The sequence below is a fragment of the Sipha flava genome, unplaced genomic scaffold, assembly GCF_003268045.1.
Source record: "Sipha flava isolate LNK unplaced genomic scaffold, YSA_version1 80_pilon_pilon, whole genome shotgun sequence".
NCBI classification, from domain to species: Eukaryota; Metazoa; Arthropoda; class Insecta; order Hemiptera; family Aphididae; genus Sipha; species Sipha flava.
This window is the reverse complement of record NW_020273622.1, coordinates 1241583-1263245: the sequence shown is the minus strand read 5'-3', so window position 1 is coordinate 1263245 and position 21663 is coordinate 1241583. Positions and strand designations below refer to the sequence as shown.

Genomic DNA, 21663 nt, shown 5'->3' with positions numbered 1-21663 from the left:
TGTATATGGCTATCTTTGGTTTCTGACACAGATCATAAATTACATTATAATATAGTTTTGATATGCGCAATTAGAAATGTTAAAATAGATACAATAATGAATATTGGCCAGAGTATACAAGCAGTAAAGGCATTTTTCAAGAAAGTTAGTAAGTGGCAGTGCAAAATTAAAATTCAACAAATGTATACAAAGAAAAAGGTCTAACATAAAAAATTTGATCAAACAAAAAGTATTCAACAACAATAAACATATTATATATAACAATAACAAATTGAAAAGGTTAGAAATTATATTGTACACATTAAAAATCTAACTGGTATAAAAAAAAAGAAGTTCGAGAATTAGGTTGAAACAAGAAATTGTGAAATTGAAATTTTAGTCCTCAACAGCTTCTTCATTTTCAAGTACATGTTTGAACCAAAATGGCTGGAATGCATGCCCGTTGCCAACGTAGAACTTGCTCATGAATTCCACCCTAAAATAATAGAACTTATTACTATAATTATATACAACTGTATGATAAACTGGTCATTAATTTTAACCAAAGTCAATAAGAATAAGAGTTAATTTGTCTTATTTGTATTTAAAACTTTAATTCTAATTTGTCATTAGAGGGTATAATTGGGGTTATATCGTTGAACTATATACAAAGCACATGCAAAGGGAATGTTGGTCAACTTTAGATTGTTTAAAGGTTAAATATCCAATTAATTGACATATTTAATATATTTAATAATTCAAATTTTTAAATTTGAGTTTAATTTCAAAAACGGTATTTAATTAATTCTATTATTGCATAAATGCTCATAATAATAACACTGCTAAACTAAACGTAGTTACCAATGTGATAGAAGAAATTAAATTAAACAAATAAAAAAATATGTACCAGTGCAATCGGAGTGTATGTAGGAATGCTGATAGGCCTTCCATCATGACCAATATGGCTAGTGTAAATAGAGACCACAAACCAAACATTATATACAATTTGATAGCACCCCAATGAGTGTCACTGGTCAAACCCATCCTCAAAACCATGTTCCACAGTACTTCGGACAATTCTGTAATATATAAATATTTAATATTATTAAAAAAATTGGGAACTCGAGTCGTATGCTATCTACCTGTACTTTAATCACGTTATATGTTATCTACCTTTCGGGTGATAACTACTTTGTACGGAGACTGATATTGCAGGTATAATCGTATAATTATAAACATCAACACTCTACAGCCTACACTTTACACATATCATAGCTAGTTGACATATGACTTTCAGTTTGTGCTTAAATTATTTTCAAATTAATTTGACGTGTCAAAGTAAAACATGGCATAAAAACACGTGGTGCCACTAACTTATTGGAACGGCAGTTGATGGAAGAGTGGTGACGTTCACTCAATGCATCAAAAATCATTTTGATCAGTTTTTTGAAAACATGAAAAAAAGTTCATTAACGTAATAATGTATAGATGCCCAGACAACATTTACAATCTACAGATTGCGAGGTGGAAAATTTTAGATAACATACAACGCCAACAAACAATTTTGGTAGATACATTTCTCATGTAGATAGCATACGACGCAAGTTCCAAAAATTGTATTTATTCATTGCTACCATTATACTAATTCATACATGTAGTCATCTTAGCATGTTTTATTTATATAAGTTATGAAATAAAATTATTTACTTATTATTTTCATGATTGGATTTAGGGTTTTAGATGTCCAAACAATTAATTTATGACTATGATGAATTTTAAAGCTTTTCAACAATTATAATGCTTATAATTATTATTATTTTATTGGATTAACAAATCTAAAAAAATAGGGCTTTTATAACACAATCAAATCTAGCAATGTTATCTTTAAATGACAAAAATCAGTACTTAAATGAGAAGATGATTAATTTTTAATAAAGAATAACTCACGTGCATGAGCTAAAGAGAGTGCCCAAAGCCTAAGGTATGAGGCTGTATGTGAAACAGTACTTAAAACATATTCAATGGTTTCAATTGACTGATGAATAAATATTTCTGAAGCAGGTTCTTCTTCTTCATGGCCAGCCGCCTCATTAAGCATGCCACTTAATTCAGTCTCTCTCAATTCGATGCTCCCATTCAGTTCTCCGGAGCTATCTGACTATATAAACAAATATTTTTAAATTATAATAATATATTGTGATAATTATTAAAAAAGTAAGAAAATTAATCTATAATATAAACCTTATGATGCCGTCTCTCATATAAAATTATGTACAATGGTTTGCCTAATAACATCACAGGAATACACAATATTGCAATCACAACAAATATCTTTTGTAAACGATCCTAAAATATAATATTAATTAATAAAATATTTGATCAGTTATATTTATATCATAATTAATAGCTTTACTTGTCCTTCAAACATGTATTCATCACATCCATCAAATGGTTTTGTGTGTTTAAAAAGCATCATATTGATAAACATAATTAACACAGACGGTGCACATCTAGGACTGGTCTTTAAAGCTATACAAAGAAGTATTTAAATTTTAAACCAATGTAAGTATTCAAGAAAGTTGATGATAAAAAGATTTATTTATACGTACAATTTTTAGGACCATACCAAATCCATTTCATAAACATCAAAGACACCATATATAAAAATAATAATACCAAAAATAACATTTGTGGTATAAACTGTAGTAGTATGTTGATTTTTTTGTTGAAATGGCTATGAATAAGAAAAAATTATGATTAATATAAACTACAAGCAGTAAAATATTTTTTTTTTACTACGTACACGTGATTTACAACACTGAGTACAACACCAAACATCATATGGACAACTCCAAAAATTATTGATAGTTTCATTTTGTACGAGTTAAGAAATATTATTTTATTGATAGCGACCTTCAAAAACATAAAATGTTAATTAAAATATTTTATATTAATTTTGTTACTATTGTAATGTTTATTATTAAAGAAATAAATATAGCTTTAAGTTTAGGTTACCTGCCAAACTGGATCAAGTCCCAATGGATATGGTTTTTGAGAATAATCGTTAGTAGCAGGGTCCAATGTAATACTTTTGTTTCCCATTATAGAACTTGTACTTTCATTGATGGACCAACTGGAGCCAAATAAATTTACAGACTTAGAAAATATGTCGTTGTATACAATGCCAGTATATATTGAGAAGAATCCCATGAGCAAGATTATGTAGCGACCGCCAAAAAATATGTTCCATATCTAATAAGTTTAAAGAATTTAATAAACTTACATGACAAACATTAAAACTTTTTTGTTTTGATATTTATAAAATAATAAACCAGTTTCATTCTCAGAGGTACATATGATGATCTCGAGGAGAACATAAAATGGGTATAGTGGAAAAGTAAAGAATTAAATTTTAAATTCTGTTAATTTCGGAAATAAACAATTAGAAATAATAATTACTAAAATTATTGGTTTTCAATAAAAATATTTAAGTATTAGTATGACTAAAGTAAAAAGTTATTTATTAAGTTCAAATTACTGTCCTTGAAAAAGGATTTATCCATAAAGCAAGGATTAAAAATAGTATAGCTTATGTTAGCCTAATATAGTATTGTTCAAATGAAATGCATACATATTAAATTAACTAACACCTTTCACCAATTTAAGTTTTAGAATATTAAATACAGTAATTTAATTTTCTTTGAAAAAATACCTATAAATACCAGAACCGCAATAACTTGTACTTGTTGTATTATACTTATATGAGTACTGATGTTCAGTAATACTTAATTTTATCTTAGTCATGAGTTTATGGTAAAAAAAAAAAAAAAATTAAAATCTTAAAAATATCACATGTATACATTAAACAACAATTAGGATCATAACTGGAAATATTTTTTGTTTTATTAAAAATGATTGACATTTTGACAAGAACAATTTGCAATTATGTAAACTTCTAATATGTTTATAACATAGATTAATTAATATATTATAAATATTATAAATAGTATTTTGGAACAAATTTACAACTGAAGTTATTCATAATCATAACATTTAATGTGACTACGAAAACATAGATATTACCTATGAAAATAATAACATTTTTTATCTATTTAGAACACAAGAAGTACAAGTAAGTACTTAGTATTTAAATCTATGTCATAACATTAGAAAGTTGTAAATACATTTTTGTTTTATTTTTATATTTACTTCATTTGAAGATTTTGTTTTGGACAGTTGTTGTTCATAAATGACCATATATGCACTAAACACTGTTAAAATGATCCCATGGCCAGCATCACCAAACATTATACCAAAAAGAAATGGAAATGTGATTATAGTGTATAATGCTAAATGAAAAAAAAAATTACTAATTACTGTACACAAATAAATAAATTATATAATTAAGTAAAATTAAATTAAAATTCACCAGGATTAACTTCTCGATAACCAGAAACGCTATATGAATCCACCAAGTTTTGGAAGCCCTGCGTGAACCGATTAGTTCGATTAAACGTTGGTGGTTTTTCATTAGTGTCAATTATATTTAAAAATGAAGGTATTGAGCTGCCTACGGCTTTCTATATAATGAATATCAGAACTAAAATTAAAATGTTGATAAATAAAACTTATTAGACATTATGATCTTACACTGCCTTCGGCTAATGTGTGTCTGATGAATGTTAAATCTTTAATTGGTATCCAGCATTCACCAATCAGACATTTTTTGGTAACATCCATGTTGAATAGGTTAAGAGTATGATATATGGCTTTCATTTTGCGTACCATAACACCCCAATTGTGCAATTCTTTTGCTACAGTAGTCAACACACGTTGCCTATGGTCTCTAGTTTGATTTAGCACCTATAAACAAATAATATATAAATTACAAAATAAACAAATTACTATCAGTAAGACAATTTACCATATTTAAATCTTCTAGTCTAGTTTTTACGCCCTTTAACATTTCTTGTCTTTCAGAGTGCGCACTTGGACAATTATAAAATGACGCATGGAATCCAGAACAAACTTTTTTAACACGGGATTTAAGCTGTTCCCCTTGAAAGAATGCCACAAACACAGTTTTGAAAATTTCATTTCCCTAAAGCAATTGAGTATTTATTATAATTTATTCATTATACCAAAAATAGTAAGTAGTTTTAAAAGTAAATACCTAAAGCTAAGATAAAAAAAAAAAAATCTTTTAACTTTCATCATATTATTGCATGTTATACAACTAAAGTAATAGTAAAATCATTGATTTTATAATATACTATAACTATATACTTTGATAGTCTATTATAAAATAAATGGTAAAAGTATAATTTATTATAATTAAATCTTACTGTAGCTGGGTCTTCAAGGGATTCTTCAAGTTCAGCTCGTCGTAAAAACACATTGCCTCGACTTATACGCCATAACATACGCTCAAAACCAGGTACTCGCTCTCGGGGCACGACTCCGGCAACAAACCTAATGTATTAAAAATACATAATGTAGTTAATTAATTTTAAAATATAAATATTAAGCTTAAAATGAAGAATAAAAACACATTTTTATTAAAAAACTGAATTTTACAGGAATATATAATAAACATGAATAATTGGTACTTACTTAATATATTTAATTAAAATATTAAAATTAATATTTTAAAAATATTTTATATACTAAAAATTATTAAAGATGATTTTACATTGAATTCATTTTTTGATAGACAAAATGTACAGATTATTTAAAAAATATCATTCTATATTTAAATTTTAATCATTGTTAATTCTATTATAATTATAATATACAAAATTAATTTATAATAAAAAGAAATTGAAAACGATTAAGAATTTGTTTCCAAACTTCCTAGCTAGTTAAGAAATTAAAATAAGTACTTAAAGTACTTTAATTACTTTTGGTTCATTTATAGTTAATTTATCTGCCATAAATAATATGCAATAATAAAACCAGTCATCTTTATGTTACACAAACATAGTTAAAATAATCCCTATACTTCATTTAAGTTCATATGTTATAGATTGTTATACAATTAGCCAAGAAAAATGTTATCAATATTTTGTTAAAAGCTATTTTAAAACTTATAATAATTTATAAAATGGTCCCTTAATTTTAACCATGAGTTACAATAAGAGATAATCAGAAATCAGTTTAGAATATTGTACGTAAAGATAAAGATTAACTAACTTAATTCCACTGGTGGAGACAAAGGTAGGTATGTAATTTATTATATAAGTATATAATACAATCTTATGATCAAAATATAATTTTAAAAATATCTTATACTTTTATGGTTATTTTTTAATACATTATATACTTTTAATTTAAAGGGTTAATATAATGAGTAATAAATTGAGTAGCATTAAAAAATGTGTAAATAATTAAGTGTACAAATATTCAATATAATAAAATCTGAAAAATGAAAATTAATATAAAATATACAACTAAACATACATTCTTAATTGATAAATAAATCCTCACATGTTAATTAAATTTAAAATATTTTAAATCTCGGTCCTAGACTTCTAAAAATTAATTTTATAATAATAATAATATACAAATATTGTAAAATTTAAATTCTAGAAGATAACAAAGGCAAACAGGAAATTCAATTTAAACAAACATAATATAATATTTATAACTAGGATTGCCAACCGGCCGGTATTTCACATGTTTAGACTTAAAAAGCCAGTTCCCGTTATTAACCTATACAAAACCGGTATTTTCAAAGTAATGTTTAATGTAATATTTTCAAATATAATATAGTTATCACATGTTGCTGTCAATAAATCGTATATCTTAATGACTTCAGATATCCATCGTCTACTTTGAAATTTTTATGAGTAGTACCTATGATTAGTATGTACCTTGTTCCTACTATGCCGTACTCGTATGTGAATATATGATAGATGATTCATGATAGAGTTCAGTTTCGTTATTCTGTTCGGACTGTTCAATAGTATTATTTTTACATTGCAAATACACGAGTGAAAAATTATACGCATTTTTAAAATGAACGAAAATGAAAATGAAACAAAAAAAAAAAATTCATAATTGTGTTTTTAACGATGAATGGTTAAAAGATCGAATATTTTCTGATTGGATCTCTAAACACAATAACCCTAATAAAAAGCACGATATTTATTATGTCAGACAGTTTTTAGTGTAAAGTATGATGGCATTAAAGCTGTAAAAACACATCAAGAATCAATAAAACACGAAGAATCCGTCAATTCTATACATAAATCGTCCACCGTAAAAAAGTTTTTTCTTACAAAGAATTATAAAGATGAAAACAAAATAGCAGCCGTTGAACTGAGTAAATGTTTTAATGTAGTTAAACACCATTATAGCTATCTTTCTAGCGATTATGGAGTAAAATTAGAGTAGAAACATTTCTCAGATTCAACGATAGCTAACAAAGTCCACCTGGGTAGAACGAAAATGGAAACTATGTCAAAAATATACTATGTCCGTTCGCTACTGAAAAAGCGGTAATAAAATTCAAATGTCCTACTCCTATTCCCTTTTCTATATCTACAGATGCTTCAAAAAAAGGGAAATAGAAAATTGTTTTCATTAGTGGTTAGGTTATTTAATTTTGAAGATGGAATGAAAGATTATCTTTTAGACTTTTACGAAGAACCGAACGAATCTTCACAGTCAATTTTTGACACGATTACTTCTGCAATTGAATCGCTTGGCTTAGATATACAAAATATAACAGCTTTTGGTGCTGATAATGCCTCTGTTAATTATGAAAAAAATTGTTCGGTCTTCAAAAAATTAAAAATAAAAAATCCAATATAATTAAAGCTAATTGTAACTGTCACATGATTCATAACGCAGCAAAGCATTCCATGAGTTATAAAATACGATGTAGAAAGTTAGTATTAAAAATTTTTAATGAATTTTCTATGAGCTCAAAAAGAGTAGATGAACTTAAAGAATGTTCCGAATTTGTACAACAGGACTATCATAATGTATTGTGACGTATTCCTGTGAGATAGCTTAGTTTGTTTAATGCCGTGGACCGATTAATTTAAAATTGGAATGCAATTAAAACTTATTTTATAAATAAAGGAAAAATGAATGTGATAAAATCATATGGAAATTTATTGAAAATCAGAAAAATTAACTTTCTGAACAGTTAACTTTAAGTGAATGTTACATTTGGTTTGTTCATCATGTGTTATCTATTTTCAAAAACATATTTTAATATTAGAAAAAAAATAATTTAAACGCTCCAGTAGTCTATGATGTAATGTTAAGTTTAAGATCTCAAATTTTAAATCGTAAAAATGATAATTTATTTGGAATTGCAGTAACTACACGATTACTCAATCTTACTATCAAAGAAAACGATGTATTTAAATCTGATGCTCTAAATACTTACAAACGTGGATTGGAATACCTCGAAAAAATAGTTTGATTATGAAAATTCTCCATTTAAAATGTTTTCATGTTTGAAATTAAGTGAATTACCTAAATTAACAGATTTACTTGACTTGGCCAAATTAATTAAGGTTCATGACAATGGAGATAAACTGTATGAAGGGTTAATTTAATAAAGTTATTACCAAATGATATCCTAAATAACATAGAATTCACTAGTTCGGAAAAATGGGTAATATTTTTCCGATCATCTACCGCACAATTAAAAAATATTAAACAAATTATACAGTATGTATTATCGGTGCCATGTAGCAATGCATTTGTTGAACGCGGTTTTAGCCACATGAATAGTTTGTGGACAGACGAGCGCAATCGATTAGGAGTTGATACGGTTAAAGTCGAACTAGTTATAAGAAATAACATAACATACAATTGTTCGGAGTTCTTTGATGAAATACAAAATGAAAAACATTTATTAAACGCCGTGAAAAATGCCGCTAAATATAAATTTAAAAGTTTATAATAGTTTAATTTATAAGCTTATAATTAAAGTTTAACATAATGTAATACTCGTATTAATATTATTAAATTTTTTATTTTAACGTATGGAATTAATTAAATGAATTATACTATTCGTCAATTTATTATATTAATATTTAAAAATTCACTGAAAATGATGACTTTTTTTTTTGTACACTTGGGCCGGTATTTTCCAAATTTAAAGTTGGCAACCCTATTTATGACTAAAATTAAAGTATTATTGACTCATATTATAATAAATAAATGGATTTGAAAGTACAATATTTATCATACTACTTTAAGTCGGTTGATATAATTTTATAGAACATTTTTGGATAAAATCTGAAAGCTAATTTGAATTTTAAGATTTACTATAATGATAATGTATTAACTATATTAGATATCCATATAATCCATACAGTCAGAAATAAATTATCCGAACTTCAAACAATTAAAATCATAAAATTTAAATTTAAAATTTTTTATTGAAATATAAGCTGTATAAAACAAGTAATAGGGATAATTATAACATATCATATAATACAACTTTATAAACACAATTCATTGTACTTTCAAATTATATTTGTTTAATAATTTTCATAATTCTTATACAATATAGGTATATTTATAGTAGATATTATACTCTAAATTAATTAAAGATTTTAAATCATTAAAAAAAAATTGGTCGTTTTTTACAGAAAATAGTACATTTTGTTATAGATTAACATTCGTGTATAAAGATATTTAATTGTTATGCTTGATAGTGTATTAATTTATTTGGGTCACAAAAATTATCAAACTAGTCACACACAAACATACACACATTATAATATTGATTGTTAACACAACATGCAACATCAATAGCTGGGTAAAACAAAATATGATATACCTAAAGACTGAACTGTTTTCATATATTGTTAATAATGTGAAATATTTTTTGAGTTTTGTAAAACTAAATAATAATAATTATATAAAATATTTAATAAGTAGATAAGTTTAAAAATAATTTGAAATTAGACTTTTGAATAAAATAACAATAGTTATAAACATAATCTGATCTTTAAAACTTAAGTAGTATGTTAATTACTGGTAAAATTGTTTCTTTTTTGTGTATATTAAACTTACTTTTACCCCATGAAGAATTAATGAGTTAATACAAATTACATTTTGTGTTTGTAAATAATGAAAATAAATCACTACTCACCCGAGGCGGCCCCGAGTGACTTGGGACTGACTATTAAGAGCTTCATCACTGATAAGAGCCTTTGTGAGGGAATCCGTGCCTGATGCGCTCGTACCATCTTGCTGTTGAAAAGAGAAACTCTAAAGGACAAATCAGAAAAACGTCTATGTCTATTTCAACACTACAGTAACTAATCTACACAAAAATTTAACTACTTATGAAGCACATGTAATTTAACTAAAGTAAAATAAGTATACCTATTGTATGACAGTAATTTATGTTTGTAATCTTAGTAAAAATATCTAAAACAAGTGCGAGTTTTAGCAAAAAACAAAGAATTAAATTGTGGTCATTTCAAATTTGGTACACAAAATATTTTTGAAATCAAAAAATTTTAATAGCAAAATGTAAGCATTTTATAAAACTATATATTATCTAATTTCTATTCAGATTTGAAATACATCAAGACCTAGAAAAACATGCATTTTAGACTAAACCCAAAGTTACTTACGTCTAAGAAATCCATATCAAGCTCAATTGATGAACAAGAAAAAAAAAATCTAGTTAGAGACATTGGAAAAATCAATAATACTATTTAATTTAAACAACAATTGTTGGTATTTAATTACAAGTAATTTTAAAAATTCAGAGATATTATAAATGTTTATTATATAAAATGCATTTTACTGTAATGCTAGGTACTAATTTAAGACATTTTACTTGAACTATTGATATAATATCATATGAAAATATAACATTATAATAATTTAAAATAAAAATAGGAATAAAATATTTTATATATAACAGGAAACTTATACTTTAAAAAAGTATAATTTTATTTATTTACTAACAATAGGTATACATAAAGTATAATTAATATGTTTGAATAATTTTAAATATATAAAACATATTTGTAAAAGTGAAATTTAATTTTTTATGAATTGTAATAAAAAAATTAATCTTATTGTAATGTATACCTATTTGGTTTATTAATTATTTGTAAATTATTTGATTTAAATAAAAATATAATATACAAATAAATTCCTATAAATAGAATTTCTAGTAATATCAAACTATACACAAAGAAATATAATTTATAATAATTCATTGTTGACTATTTTTAAAAGGGTAGTTTAAAATAATATATTTTTAGAGTTGTTTGATAAAGTTTGTGTACCAAATTAGATTACATAATAATATTTGTGACATTTAAGTACACAATGAAAATTATTTTCAAAATTAAAGAAATAATATAATATGTAACAATTGAAATATGTAATCATTAATCATGTCTTATGATAAGTAAACATTTGCATTAATGAAATTACTTTAGATAAATAATTTTGTAGATAAAACATTAATTAATTAGTTACCTTTTTGTGTATCTTTATTTTGATAAGAAATTTTTAAGTTAAACGATAAATTTATTCATCAAATGTGTTTAATAAAAATATATATAAATAATTTTTTAATATTGATATTGCAATCCAATAGATCTCGAGCGAGAGGACTTCTCTCCTCTCAGAGGGGAATTTAGATCCGTAAGAGAAGCAGTATAGTGATGATGAAATAACAAGATTTTATTGTAATTTTAAAATAACTTAACAATTTTAAAGTTAGTTAAATTAAAAAATAAATTAATTTTCGAATGGTAGCTCATCAATAAAAATATTACGAGTATTGACCTCTTTGCAGGTTAGGTTACCACTTATCCAAAAGTAAGTGACAGAAAAAGATTTCCGTGCATTTATTCCATTTCTATCTACTTATCTTTGTGAGTCTGGTTTTTCCATACTTTTGCAAATAAAAAGCAAATAAATCAGCTGAATGAAAAAAAATGATATGCATTGTACATTGTCAAAAATATCCCCATGGATTATGGACTTGATGACAAAAAATAACCCAAAATTTATTATTACATTTTTTTAATTATAATATTTAGTATAAGAATATATAAAATTGTATTAAAAAAATGTAAAAAATAATATTATTAAGTTGATTTATAAAGTTTATAATTTATATTTGATTTTAGAATAATGAAAAAATGTTTGTCATTATGACTATTTATATAGTATATTGGTATTATGTATCTCTAAAACGAAAAAAAAAGTTTTTTTAAAGGGAGGAGGCATAACATTTTGAAAATTTACTAGGGAGCATAGAATAGAAAAGCTGTGAACTACTGCGGTAATCTAATAATCATATAAAATATAATTATTAAAATTCCTAAGTTAAAAAAGTTTTAAATTAATCACCCAGAATTATTGTCCATATTGATATTTATATAAATATTAAATAGTTAAAATAACATTTTCATTAATTTAAATCTGGAAAATTACAATTACATAATAATATAAAGAAAATTAATTTTAGTAATACACTGTATTTGTACAAACCGAATTTAAAAATTATATCTTATGTCAATACATTTTAGATAATAAATACAAATCCTAACCTAAGTATTTATATTTCTTAATATACCTATGTCTAATAAAAATGAATTTTAAATAATCTCTCCTAGAATTAATTATCTCGGTGTAAAATACCCACTTTTTCCATTTATTCCTTCCTTTATTTTTTCATATTCAGTCGCGATTGTATTGAGTTTTTACATATTTCACGATGCATTTTTAATTCGAAACCGGTCATACTTTACAAATATAAAAATACTCCAGACTAAGCATTTATTTATTTATTTATTTATTTTCTATAAATATAAATGATTTGTTCATTTATATATTAATATTTATTATCAGTGGAACTAATTGACTAATGAAAATCAAAGTCAATTAACCAATGCGTAAATGCATAAGTAATATTCTATAATACTAATAAATTAAAATAAATTTTTTTTTTTTTTATTTCTAATAGTTACCTCTTCAAAAAATGCATGTGTTTTTTCAAGAACGTGCCTGAGTTCAGTGAGCTCAAGGTAGTTAGATTTTAGGTTAACGGCATTATGGCTAAGCTCTAGAATTTCACTCTCTGTGCGTTCTAATTGTGACTAAAATAAGAAATACATAGATATTAAAATACAATGGGTATAAAAATTAAGACGTGATGTTTAATACCTCTAGGTTAATAATTTCTCTAGGATTTGGAGCAAATGGGAAAACGCTGCTTTCGGGTACAGGAACGTGCACATGGTCTTTGTGCACTTCAGCTTGAATGTAACGTAATTTGCGTTCTAGTTCATCACAACGCCGTACTTCGCTGACGAATTTTCGCTGGAAGACGTTCATTTCGCTATTTAACTGTAAAAAAAAAATTCAATCAATTGTTATTACTGATTACGATATTCGATTATAATAATGACGGATATTAAGAGGTCCTTCAACGTACGATTTATAGAATTTAAATGTTACTAAGTAAAAATAAGGGCTTGAATAATACAAAAGAAAAAGAAAAAAAATTATTTTAATTGAAACTACAAAATAAGCTACTTTTTGCGTGTCTGAGTTTGTATAATTTGTTTTGTAATCGATTAAAATAATAAAAAAATTTAATTTTAGTATAAATAAACTTTTAAACATTACATTCACAACATATGGACATTTATTTTAAGTGATGACATCGAATATTAAGCTAAAATATGAAAATAGAATCTTAAAAATGCATTAACGTTCAAAATATAGTAAACACCATTAAGCATTAGTCTAAAAGAAAAATATCACTACCTGTCTACAGTGTTATAAAAATAAAAATAAACTAGAAAAGAGAGATAAACATTAAAAATATGTAAATTGTTTGTTCCGTAATGTCAAATTGACCACAAGTCAAATGTTCTAAATTAATATTTATTAATCGTAAGACGGTAAAGAATTTTATGATTTGCTGTCAAGTCAATAATGAAAACTTAAAATGTTTGATTATTATATATTACTATTTTAATACTTCATTATTAATTTTTTTTTTTTTTTGGATTTTTAATATTATTATATATAATTGTTAGTGGTTTACATTTAAGAGGTTTGAGGTATAATGGATAATTATAAAATGAAGTCAGTAAAATTTTATAAAAGAAAGTCAGTTTAGATAACTATAGTACACTTCATAGGTTTGTTAGACATACCAATATTATTATTTATTCATCTATCAAATACATTATCAAATGCACGCAATAGTTTACAGTGACCTTTATAACTAAAATATTACATTAGTTATATAATTTAATGATATAACCATACAGAGTGCAGTTAAAATCTATTTCAGATATATTTTATATTTATCATTTTAATCATGTGACTAAAATTAATTCTTATAAATTATTAGTGGATATTTAGTTCTAACGTCCTTATAGCACAGAATAAATAATTTATAATTGTATACTGTTTCTCAAATTCTAGTCAATATTTTTAAAATTTGTACGTGAAGATCAATTTTTTTAATAAATATTTAATGATATCATACTTATGAAATTATAATAAATAAGTTCAACGTATTATTAAACAAATTATAACATATGTAATTTAGAAAACTCATGTAAACTATATGCTTAACATTCTGTATACATACGCATATCGAATTATAGTAGTACAGAAGGGTAGTAGTCCAAGATAACTCATTAAGATAAAAAAATAATCTTTAAATACATTCGGACTAACGAGATTATCCTAGGAATTTAATACCGTTATTAATTTTCATGTATTAAAAATGAATATATTGTTAAAGTATGTAAGTATGTTATTAATTTATGAGGCAATTAAAAGTATTATTTCTTCTTATTCTGGCTCTAAGAGTTTTTGCCATTATTAATACATTTCTACATTTAACTATCATTAATAATTGTAAGTACTGGTGATATTTATTTTAAAGATTTAATATGTTTTATAAAACAACATTAATACATTTTGTATTAACATTAAGTGCAACAGATAAATACAAGTTGTAAGCTATAAAAATGTTTTTATAAAATATAAAATATATAATATAAATATAAAATTAAAAAAATAAACTGTTTTAATTAATAATAATGTAAAAAATAATAATTCAAATTTTGTTAATTTACAAATTATTTTTTCAAATGTTAGAACTCGGAACTCCATTAAAAATTGGCTCTTAAAAGTTCAATAGTTATTTTTAAATTATTGGTCATAAAAAAATCTCAATAATGATGTATAACTTGCTGTGTAATAAAATTTAAACATCATTAAAAGTTTTTCATTCTTAATTGTAATAAAAATACAATTTCGATAAAAAAAGGGCAGTGTAATGGTTTATACAAATAGTATTACTGTACGTAATTCTTAATTTATTTATATGTATTTTATACTCATATATTCACATTTTTAAGAATGAGATACACATAAACGTTATAATATTGTTTTTGTAGTAACCACTCAACATTTGTATTCAACGAAAGAATCAAAGGGTTAAAAGTATCCAAGCTGCATGACTTCAAGCCATCCAATCTTATAAAATATAATTTTACGAATAGGTCAAAAATCCTAGATCTAGGCTAAGAAAAATAATAATTTTTCAAAAATATGGCTTGAATTTACATAAATTTCTTAGTAAATACCAAAATATGTTGGTATAATTAAATGAAGCTTTTAAAACAGTTATTTTTTCGAAAAATTAGAGTTAGTAAAATCAAACATTCTGAAAATCCAGTAACTTTGATTATTTTTAATTTAATTTTCTCACAGAGAGGGATAATGGTATTTTTTCCTGTTTTTTAAAATATAAGGTTATTGTTAAATTCTTATGTTAAATAATGTATTGATTTAATGTGACTAAGTTGTATTGTTATAATTGGTGATATCTAAGAACTATGCTTTAAAAATTCTTTTAAAATTAGGAGTTATTCTATTAAGTACTATAGCTTTTTTATTATCATTGTTAATAAAAAAAATACTATAAATTAAAAATATTTAAATACGCCCTTATGATTAAACAAACAGTTGTTCTTAAGATAAAATATATTTAACTGGGATAGGATTAAAATAGATTTATATTTTAAATAAACAGTACACATTCACATTTCATAGTGTACAAAGTGTGTCGTAGAGCACCAAGATATATAACTTTTGGTAAATCAAATCAATTGATTCAAGAGATTTAATTCAGAGAACAATAAATGTACTGTTATTTTTATTTCATATTGATAATAAACCAATGATATACGTATCAGTGGGAGCAAAATTCTTCAAATATGCCAACTGCAATATAAAAATGGACCAGAAAATAATAATCGATAAGATTTTACAAAAAAAATCTATAAGTTAGACCATACATACAATAATTTTCAATATTTTGAAAGCTTGATAATTAGAAAAAAAAAGAATAGTGTAAAAATATATGTGTTTATTTACCGTTATATAATTAGTAAAGTATGATAGAGTCATAATTTTATAATAAAAGATTGTAACCATCACAATAATTTAAATTCTATAAATAACATAGAGATAAAGGCAAGAATAATAAAGTATATTGTACATAAATTATAAAGCAATTGGATTTTATTCAAGTCACTCATATTGTTTTGAAATAATTATAATAGTTGACTCTTTTATCGATCATAAATCATGATTCGTGATCAATCAAAATTTTTACTATGTAATTATAATTGCTTTATGCATTTTGACATCGAGTTAATTAATAATCTATTGTTTTGCATTTCAAGAAATAGTATACGAAAATATCAACATGGCTGAATTTAAGAAGAACTATATTTGACTAATTATAAAACATTAAATCTATAAAAAAAATCTATATATATATATATATATAAAAAAAAAAAACAAGGAATAGATTATAACGTACTCGTATTTGATTATAATTTGTTTTACTCATGGATAAAATTATAAAACTAGGAATAGATAAAATAAGAATCGATAAAATCTAACTAATTGCGTTGTTCACTTTTAGGTCAATAATTTTCTAGATAAAGATAAAACTTCTTATAGTTAAGAAGCGTTTTCATAACAAATCAAAAGATGATTTAAGTAATTAAAAAATACGACTGAATGACCCAATATGATGTGTAGTGTTAGATGCAAAAAAAAAAAAAACGTGTTAGTAAAATTGTTCATTGTTTTTGAGATATAATGGTCAAATACTAAAATGAACTTACATAGAACATATATTGTAAGACATTCATAATATGGATATAGTCTTATATAGCATATATAATTTATTAATAAATCAGTAGAACAACATACTAGCATACACAATTGACAAAAATATAGAAATATGCACTATAAATAAATATATAATATATATAATATTATAATATAATAATATTATTATTACAAGATCATCCAGAAAGCTTATTTTCATTTTTAGAAATTTTAAGTAGAATTGTAAAATAAAATCGTAATTGATTAATTATTGTAAATCCATAAAACAATCCTTAACTTGATAATATTGTTAGATAAACGTATGTGACTAACTGGAAATTAAGCTTGATAAGATCTACAATGTATTGGTATCTTATTTTATATACATATTTTTATGTTAAAAATAATGTTGGTAGTATATTTTTAAGGTTTAGAAGATAAACTACTGGCTTATATTGGTCCTTAAATGTTGACAAAGACTATGATACATGAAGAATTTGGTACTTATTTTTTAAGCGATAAAATATAAGTACAAGTAAAAACTGAAAAATTCTATTGAAGAGAAAAAATGTATTATCATTATTCATGCAACTTTAGTAATCGTTATTAGTCAAACTTGTGCTACTTACGTCTCGAAATTGTACAACACCTTCTTCCCCCATTGTGGCCACAGATGCATAAGCGGCTTCAGGCTGTATGAAAAGCTGACATAAGGCCATTTCCTCACTCCTGAACATGGATCCCATTTTCTGTCAATGCAAATAGTTAAAATTATACATTTTTGTACATTAAAATAATAATAACAATTATTAAAAATAACTAAAAACTAACCAGAGTAACGTTGGGAAAATCAACTAGTAAATACAATAAGTATTTCAGTCATAAATATGCAAATAAAAATAAGCTGACATCAACGTACTGGTTTATCATTACAATATGTAAATTAAATAAAACAATATATAAATATAAGAAAACAAACATAATTTATTTAATATAATATATTCGTAATCGTATACATATAAATTTACTAGGTATAAGTATTCATATTTAAGAAAATAAAGCATACACTGTACATATGCACTCATCTATGCAAACATCTATGTTTTATTTGATTCTTTATAAATAGGAAATATATGTATTAAATAAATAATATATAAGTATTATATATGTATTACCAAAAATAATTAATTGTAATTTAAAAGTACCTGCAATTGTATCTCTCGAATGTATTTTTAAAATATTATTTAATCCATTATAACGTATTTTATATTTTATGAAAATAAATATTGAGCACTTTTATAATAGATAATGACTTAAAAATACTATATCTTAGTTATATACGTTTTATCTGGTTTGTTTTGTATAGGACTATATAAAACATAATATAATAACACTAATAACTAATAAAATATAAGTGAGTCCAGAATATATGGACTATGGTCTTTGGTTTTTTTAATCTTTTAGTAAACATTAGATATGTATTATATAAATATATAATGTACATATTATAAACATTATTTTTTCTATATTATACATTGCTAAAAATTAGCAAAATTGATATGTTATTTTTATTTTTATATAAAAATTTTTTTTATAAGACCATAAGTGTTATTATATTATAATACAACCATGTTATGATATATAAACCTATATTATAAACATAAGTTTATAACATTCACAGACCCTTTCATTTTATAGTTCTAAACACGTATGACTCCTAATATTATAACTATTGATTATTTTTAATAACTTGATCAATATATCATTATTTTCAACTAAAATATGTATAAAGTTATTAGTTTTAGTTTTAATGGTGAGTTTAAGCCACAGACATTTTGGGTGTAGATGAAAGGCTTTAATATAAAAATCATTTTACATGAAAAAATCAACGGTTGCCGAAAGAAGTAATAATAACAGCTTAAATAATTGTTATTTATATAAAAGCATAATAGATTTTTGTAATTATTTTCTTTTTCATAAAACACGCAAGCACATATATTTTAATTTTTTTATTTTATAATGGGTGAAAAATACATTTTATATGTTCGAAATAAAATAAAAGCGATTTTGTAACATTCACAAAAAAAAAAAAAATAAAATAATTTATGGTATGTATATGCCTTAAGAGCCCTTATGCTTAAGACCTCGGAGCAAATATCTGGAAGTGCTGGTAAATCACTAGGGAAAATTATTTTTAGTTGGACAAAATTATATTATTTTTTTAAAAATAACTACTTACACAAGAAATTGAGAAATATATAAATAAACTACATAATACCATTGATTATAGAATAATTATTCTATAATCAATGGCAGGGCCAACAAGAACTTTTGAGAGTCCCGGGACTGATCGCTTTCAGGCCTCCTTTACTTCCCCTTATTTGGCCATGATATACATACTACTTGTTTATAATTTATTTTTTATATTTCATACTTAAATAAAAATATTGTATAAAAAGCTGGGACGACGGGCCTTCTCGGATATACGGGCCCCGAGGCTCTCACCTTCCCATCATCACCCTCTCACCGGCCTTAATCAATAATACTATTCTACACTGTAGTTTTTATATATGAATTGAAAAATTAAAAACTTTTCAAATTGTCATAATTAGTTGTCTAATTTTTGTAGATACAAATCCCAAAAATGAATACATAAGAGAATTTATCTCGAAGATATCACAATAAACAGCACAGCAAACTCGTATGAACGATAAATTATTACGTTATAAGTAAAATTCATCTGAATTACCGACTTGCACGAGATAAATACGAATCAATAGATCACTGCTTCCAATCCCCAAATTGAAACATTGATAAGTATTTATATTTTTTAAAATATTTAGAAATTAAAAAACCGTGTAAAATATCCGGGACATGTTTAATAAGGTTTTTATAATTTTATAAGCAAATAATCTGGACGACTACAACTGATTACAAAAATTATAATCGTGTTGTTAAGGTGCACGTGATTAGCAAACTATTCAACTATAATGTTATACGTAGAATATTATCAGCTTGTTCAAATACACTCTTGATACAAAAAATAGGCTATTTAAACTAATACCAGAATACTGAGGAGGGGTTTACGTGCGTGAATTTATACATAAGGTGTGCATGCACGAAGATAATACATAATTATTTTATATACTATTAAAATGAACAAAACGAATTATTATATTTTTACGATTTTAATTTTAACAAACTTGTATTCATCGTTAATATGAGAATATGGGCTTACATTAATGCAACGTTCTTTTGTCCAACTACCGTTAACAAAAGATAAAAAAAAAACTTGAAAAAAGCCATTTAAACCTTATAGTCTATAAAATAAAATCGCACCACATAATAAAACGGTGAATGCTTTTAAGTTTTTTTCCATATAATATGAAAAAAAATACTTTTCCGATTCCACGTAGTCGATTAAAAATTTCGTCATAAATACATTAAAATCAGGTATATTTCAGTTTCTATAGATCGTTTAAAATTAAATACTGATTATATGGTATTGTTTTTATTTATTGAAAAATTTGATATTAACCTTTTATTAATACATTTTCTTTCCTTTACTGTACAGACAACACCTAATTATTTCCAAATCAATTATTCGAAGTTTCATATATCTTAAAGTATATATTATGTATTATATGCTAAAATTTATGTTCCACAGGCGCAGATCCAAGGGGGGCTAAGGAGCTTTAGCTTCACCCTTTGAACGTATTATATATTATGTAAGTATGTAATAAATATTTAATAGTATGTCTTTAATTGGAGATTAGTCAAAATACTAATGAATTTATTAATATTTCATATTTTATAATTTTAAAATATATTATAACTAATTTATACAAGTATTTACTAAAATTATATACTTTATCTTTCGTTAAATACATATTACTCCCCTCCCCCTTACTTCTTATTTTTTGATCCACCCCTGATGATATATAATAGATTTGTCTTAATTAAATGACTATTTTGAAGCCAGCGTCATAGGTACTGATATTTATTATAAATTAATAATAATACGAGTAAATATTAAAATATAAACATTTATTAGTTAATTTGATAACTGACGACTTCCAGATATTTTCTAAATTTATATAGACACTTGCCAATCATAAACTAAAAAGTATTTATTTTATACTCAAAACAGGTACATAATATATTAACTATTATACTGAGTTTAAATTTTTAACATATTGTAGGCCTAATTTTTAATGTTTAACTGTTTGATACAAACAAAAAAAATTATATAACACAAAGGTAATTTTAAGCAAGGGTTTAAAAATATACAATAGAAATGTCCAATACAAGTTAGACTACCTTAATAATAAATTAATAATAAGCTATAGAATCAATACACAAAACACATTTTACTATATATGTTAAGACAGAATGCACCTTTTTAATTCGTTACAAAACTGATGAATCCGAAAGATTTTTATACGAGTACGTCTATCCACATTAGCAAGCAACGACGGAAAAAATTAATTATTCTTTCAATAATTCATCACTCAGTATGAG

General features: G+C 24.3%; 1 protein-coding gene across 4 annotated transcripts in view; it reads right to left on the bottom strand.

Annotated features, from left to right (window-relative positions):
- Nucleotides 1–274: 274 nt before the first annotated feature.
- The window catches only part of LOC112693108 (V-type proton ATPase 116 kDa subunit a), a 35493-nt gene continuing 14104 nt past the window's right edge, over nt 275–21663 (bottom strand). The window contains exons 1-18 of one of the 4 annotated variants that reach the window (XM_025568028.1): nt 17772–17888; nt 13153–13335; nt 12957–13085; nt 10593–10613; nt 10103–10203; nt 5325–5451; nt 4904–5080; nt 4630–4842; nt 4409–4559; nt 4189–4328; nt 2995–3231; nt 2783–2892; nt 2589–2713; nt 2393–2508; nt 2221–2325; nt 1927–2137; nt 887–1058; nt 275–475 (exon numbers count right to left, since the gene is read on the bottom strand). In XM_025568028.1, the coding sequence (XP_025423813.1) occupies nt 376–475; nt 887–1058; nt 1927–2137; nt 2221–2325; nt 2393–2508; nt 2589–2713; nt 2783–2892; nt 2995–3231; nt 4189–4328; nt 4409–4559; nt 4630–4842; nt 4904–5080; nt 5325–5451; nt 10103–10203; nt 10593–10613; nt 12957–13085; nt 13153–13335; nt 17772–17888 (2535 nt within the window). In that variant the 3' untranslated portion in view covers nt 275–375. Of the gene's footprint in view, nt 476–886; nt 1059–1926; nt 2138–2220; nt 2326–2392; nt 2509–2588; nt 2714–2782; nt 2893–2994; nt 3232–4188; nt 4329–4408; nt 4560–4629; nt 4843–4903; nt 5081–5324; nt 5452–10102; nt 10222–10592; nt 10614–12956; nt 13086–13152; nt 13336–17771; nt 17892–21663 lie in introns of those variants that run through there. The other 3 variants (XM_025568027.1, XM_025568029.1, XM_025568030.1) reach the window with 3 other exon arrangements.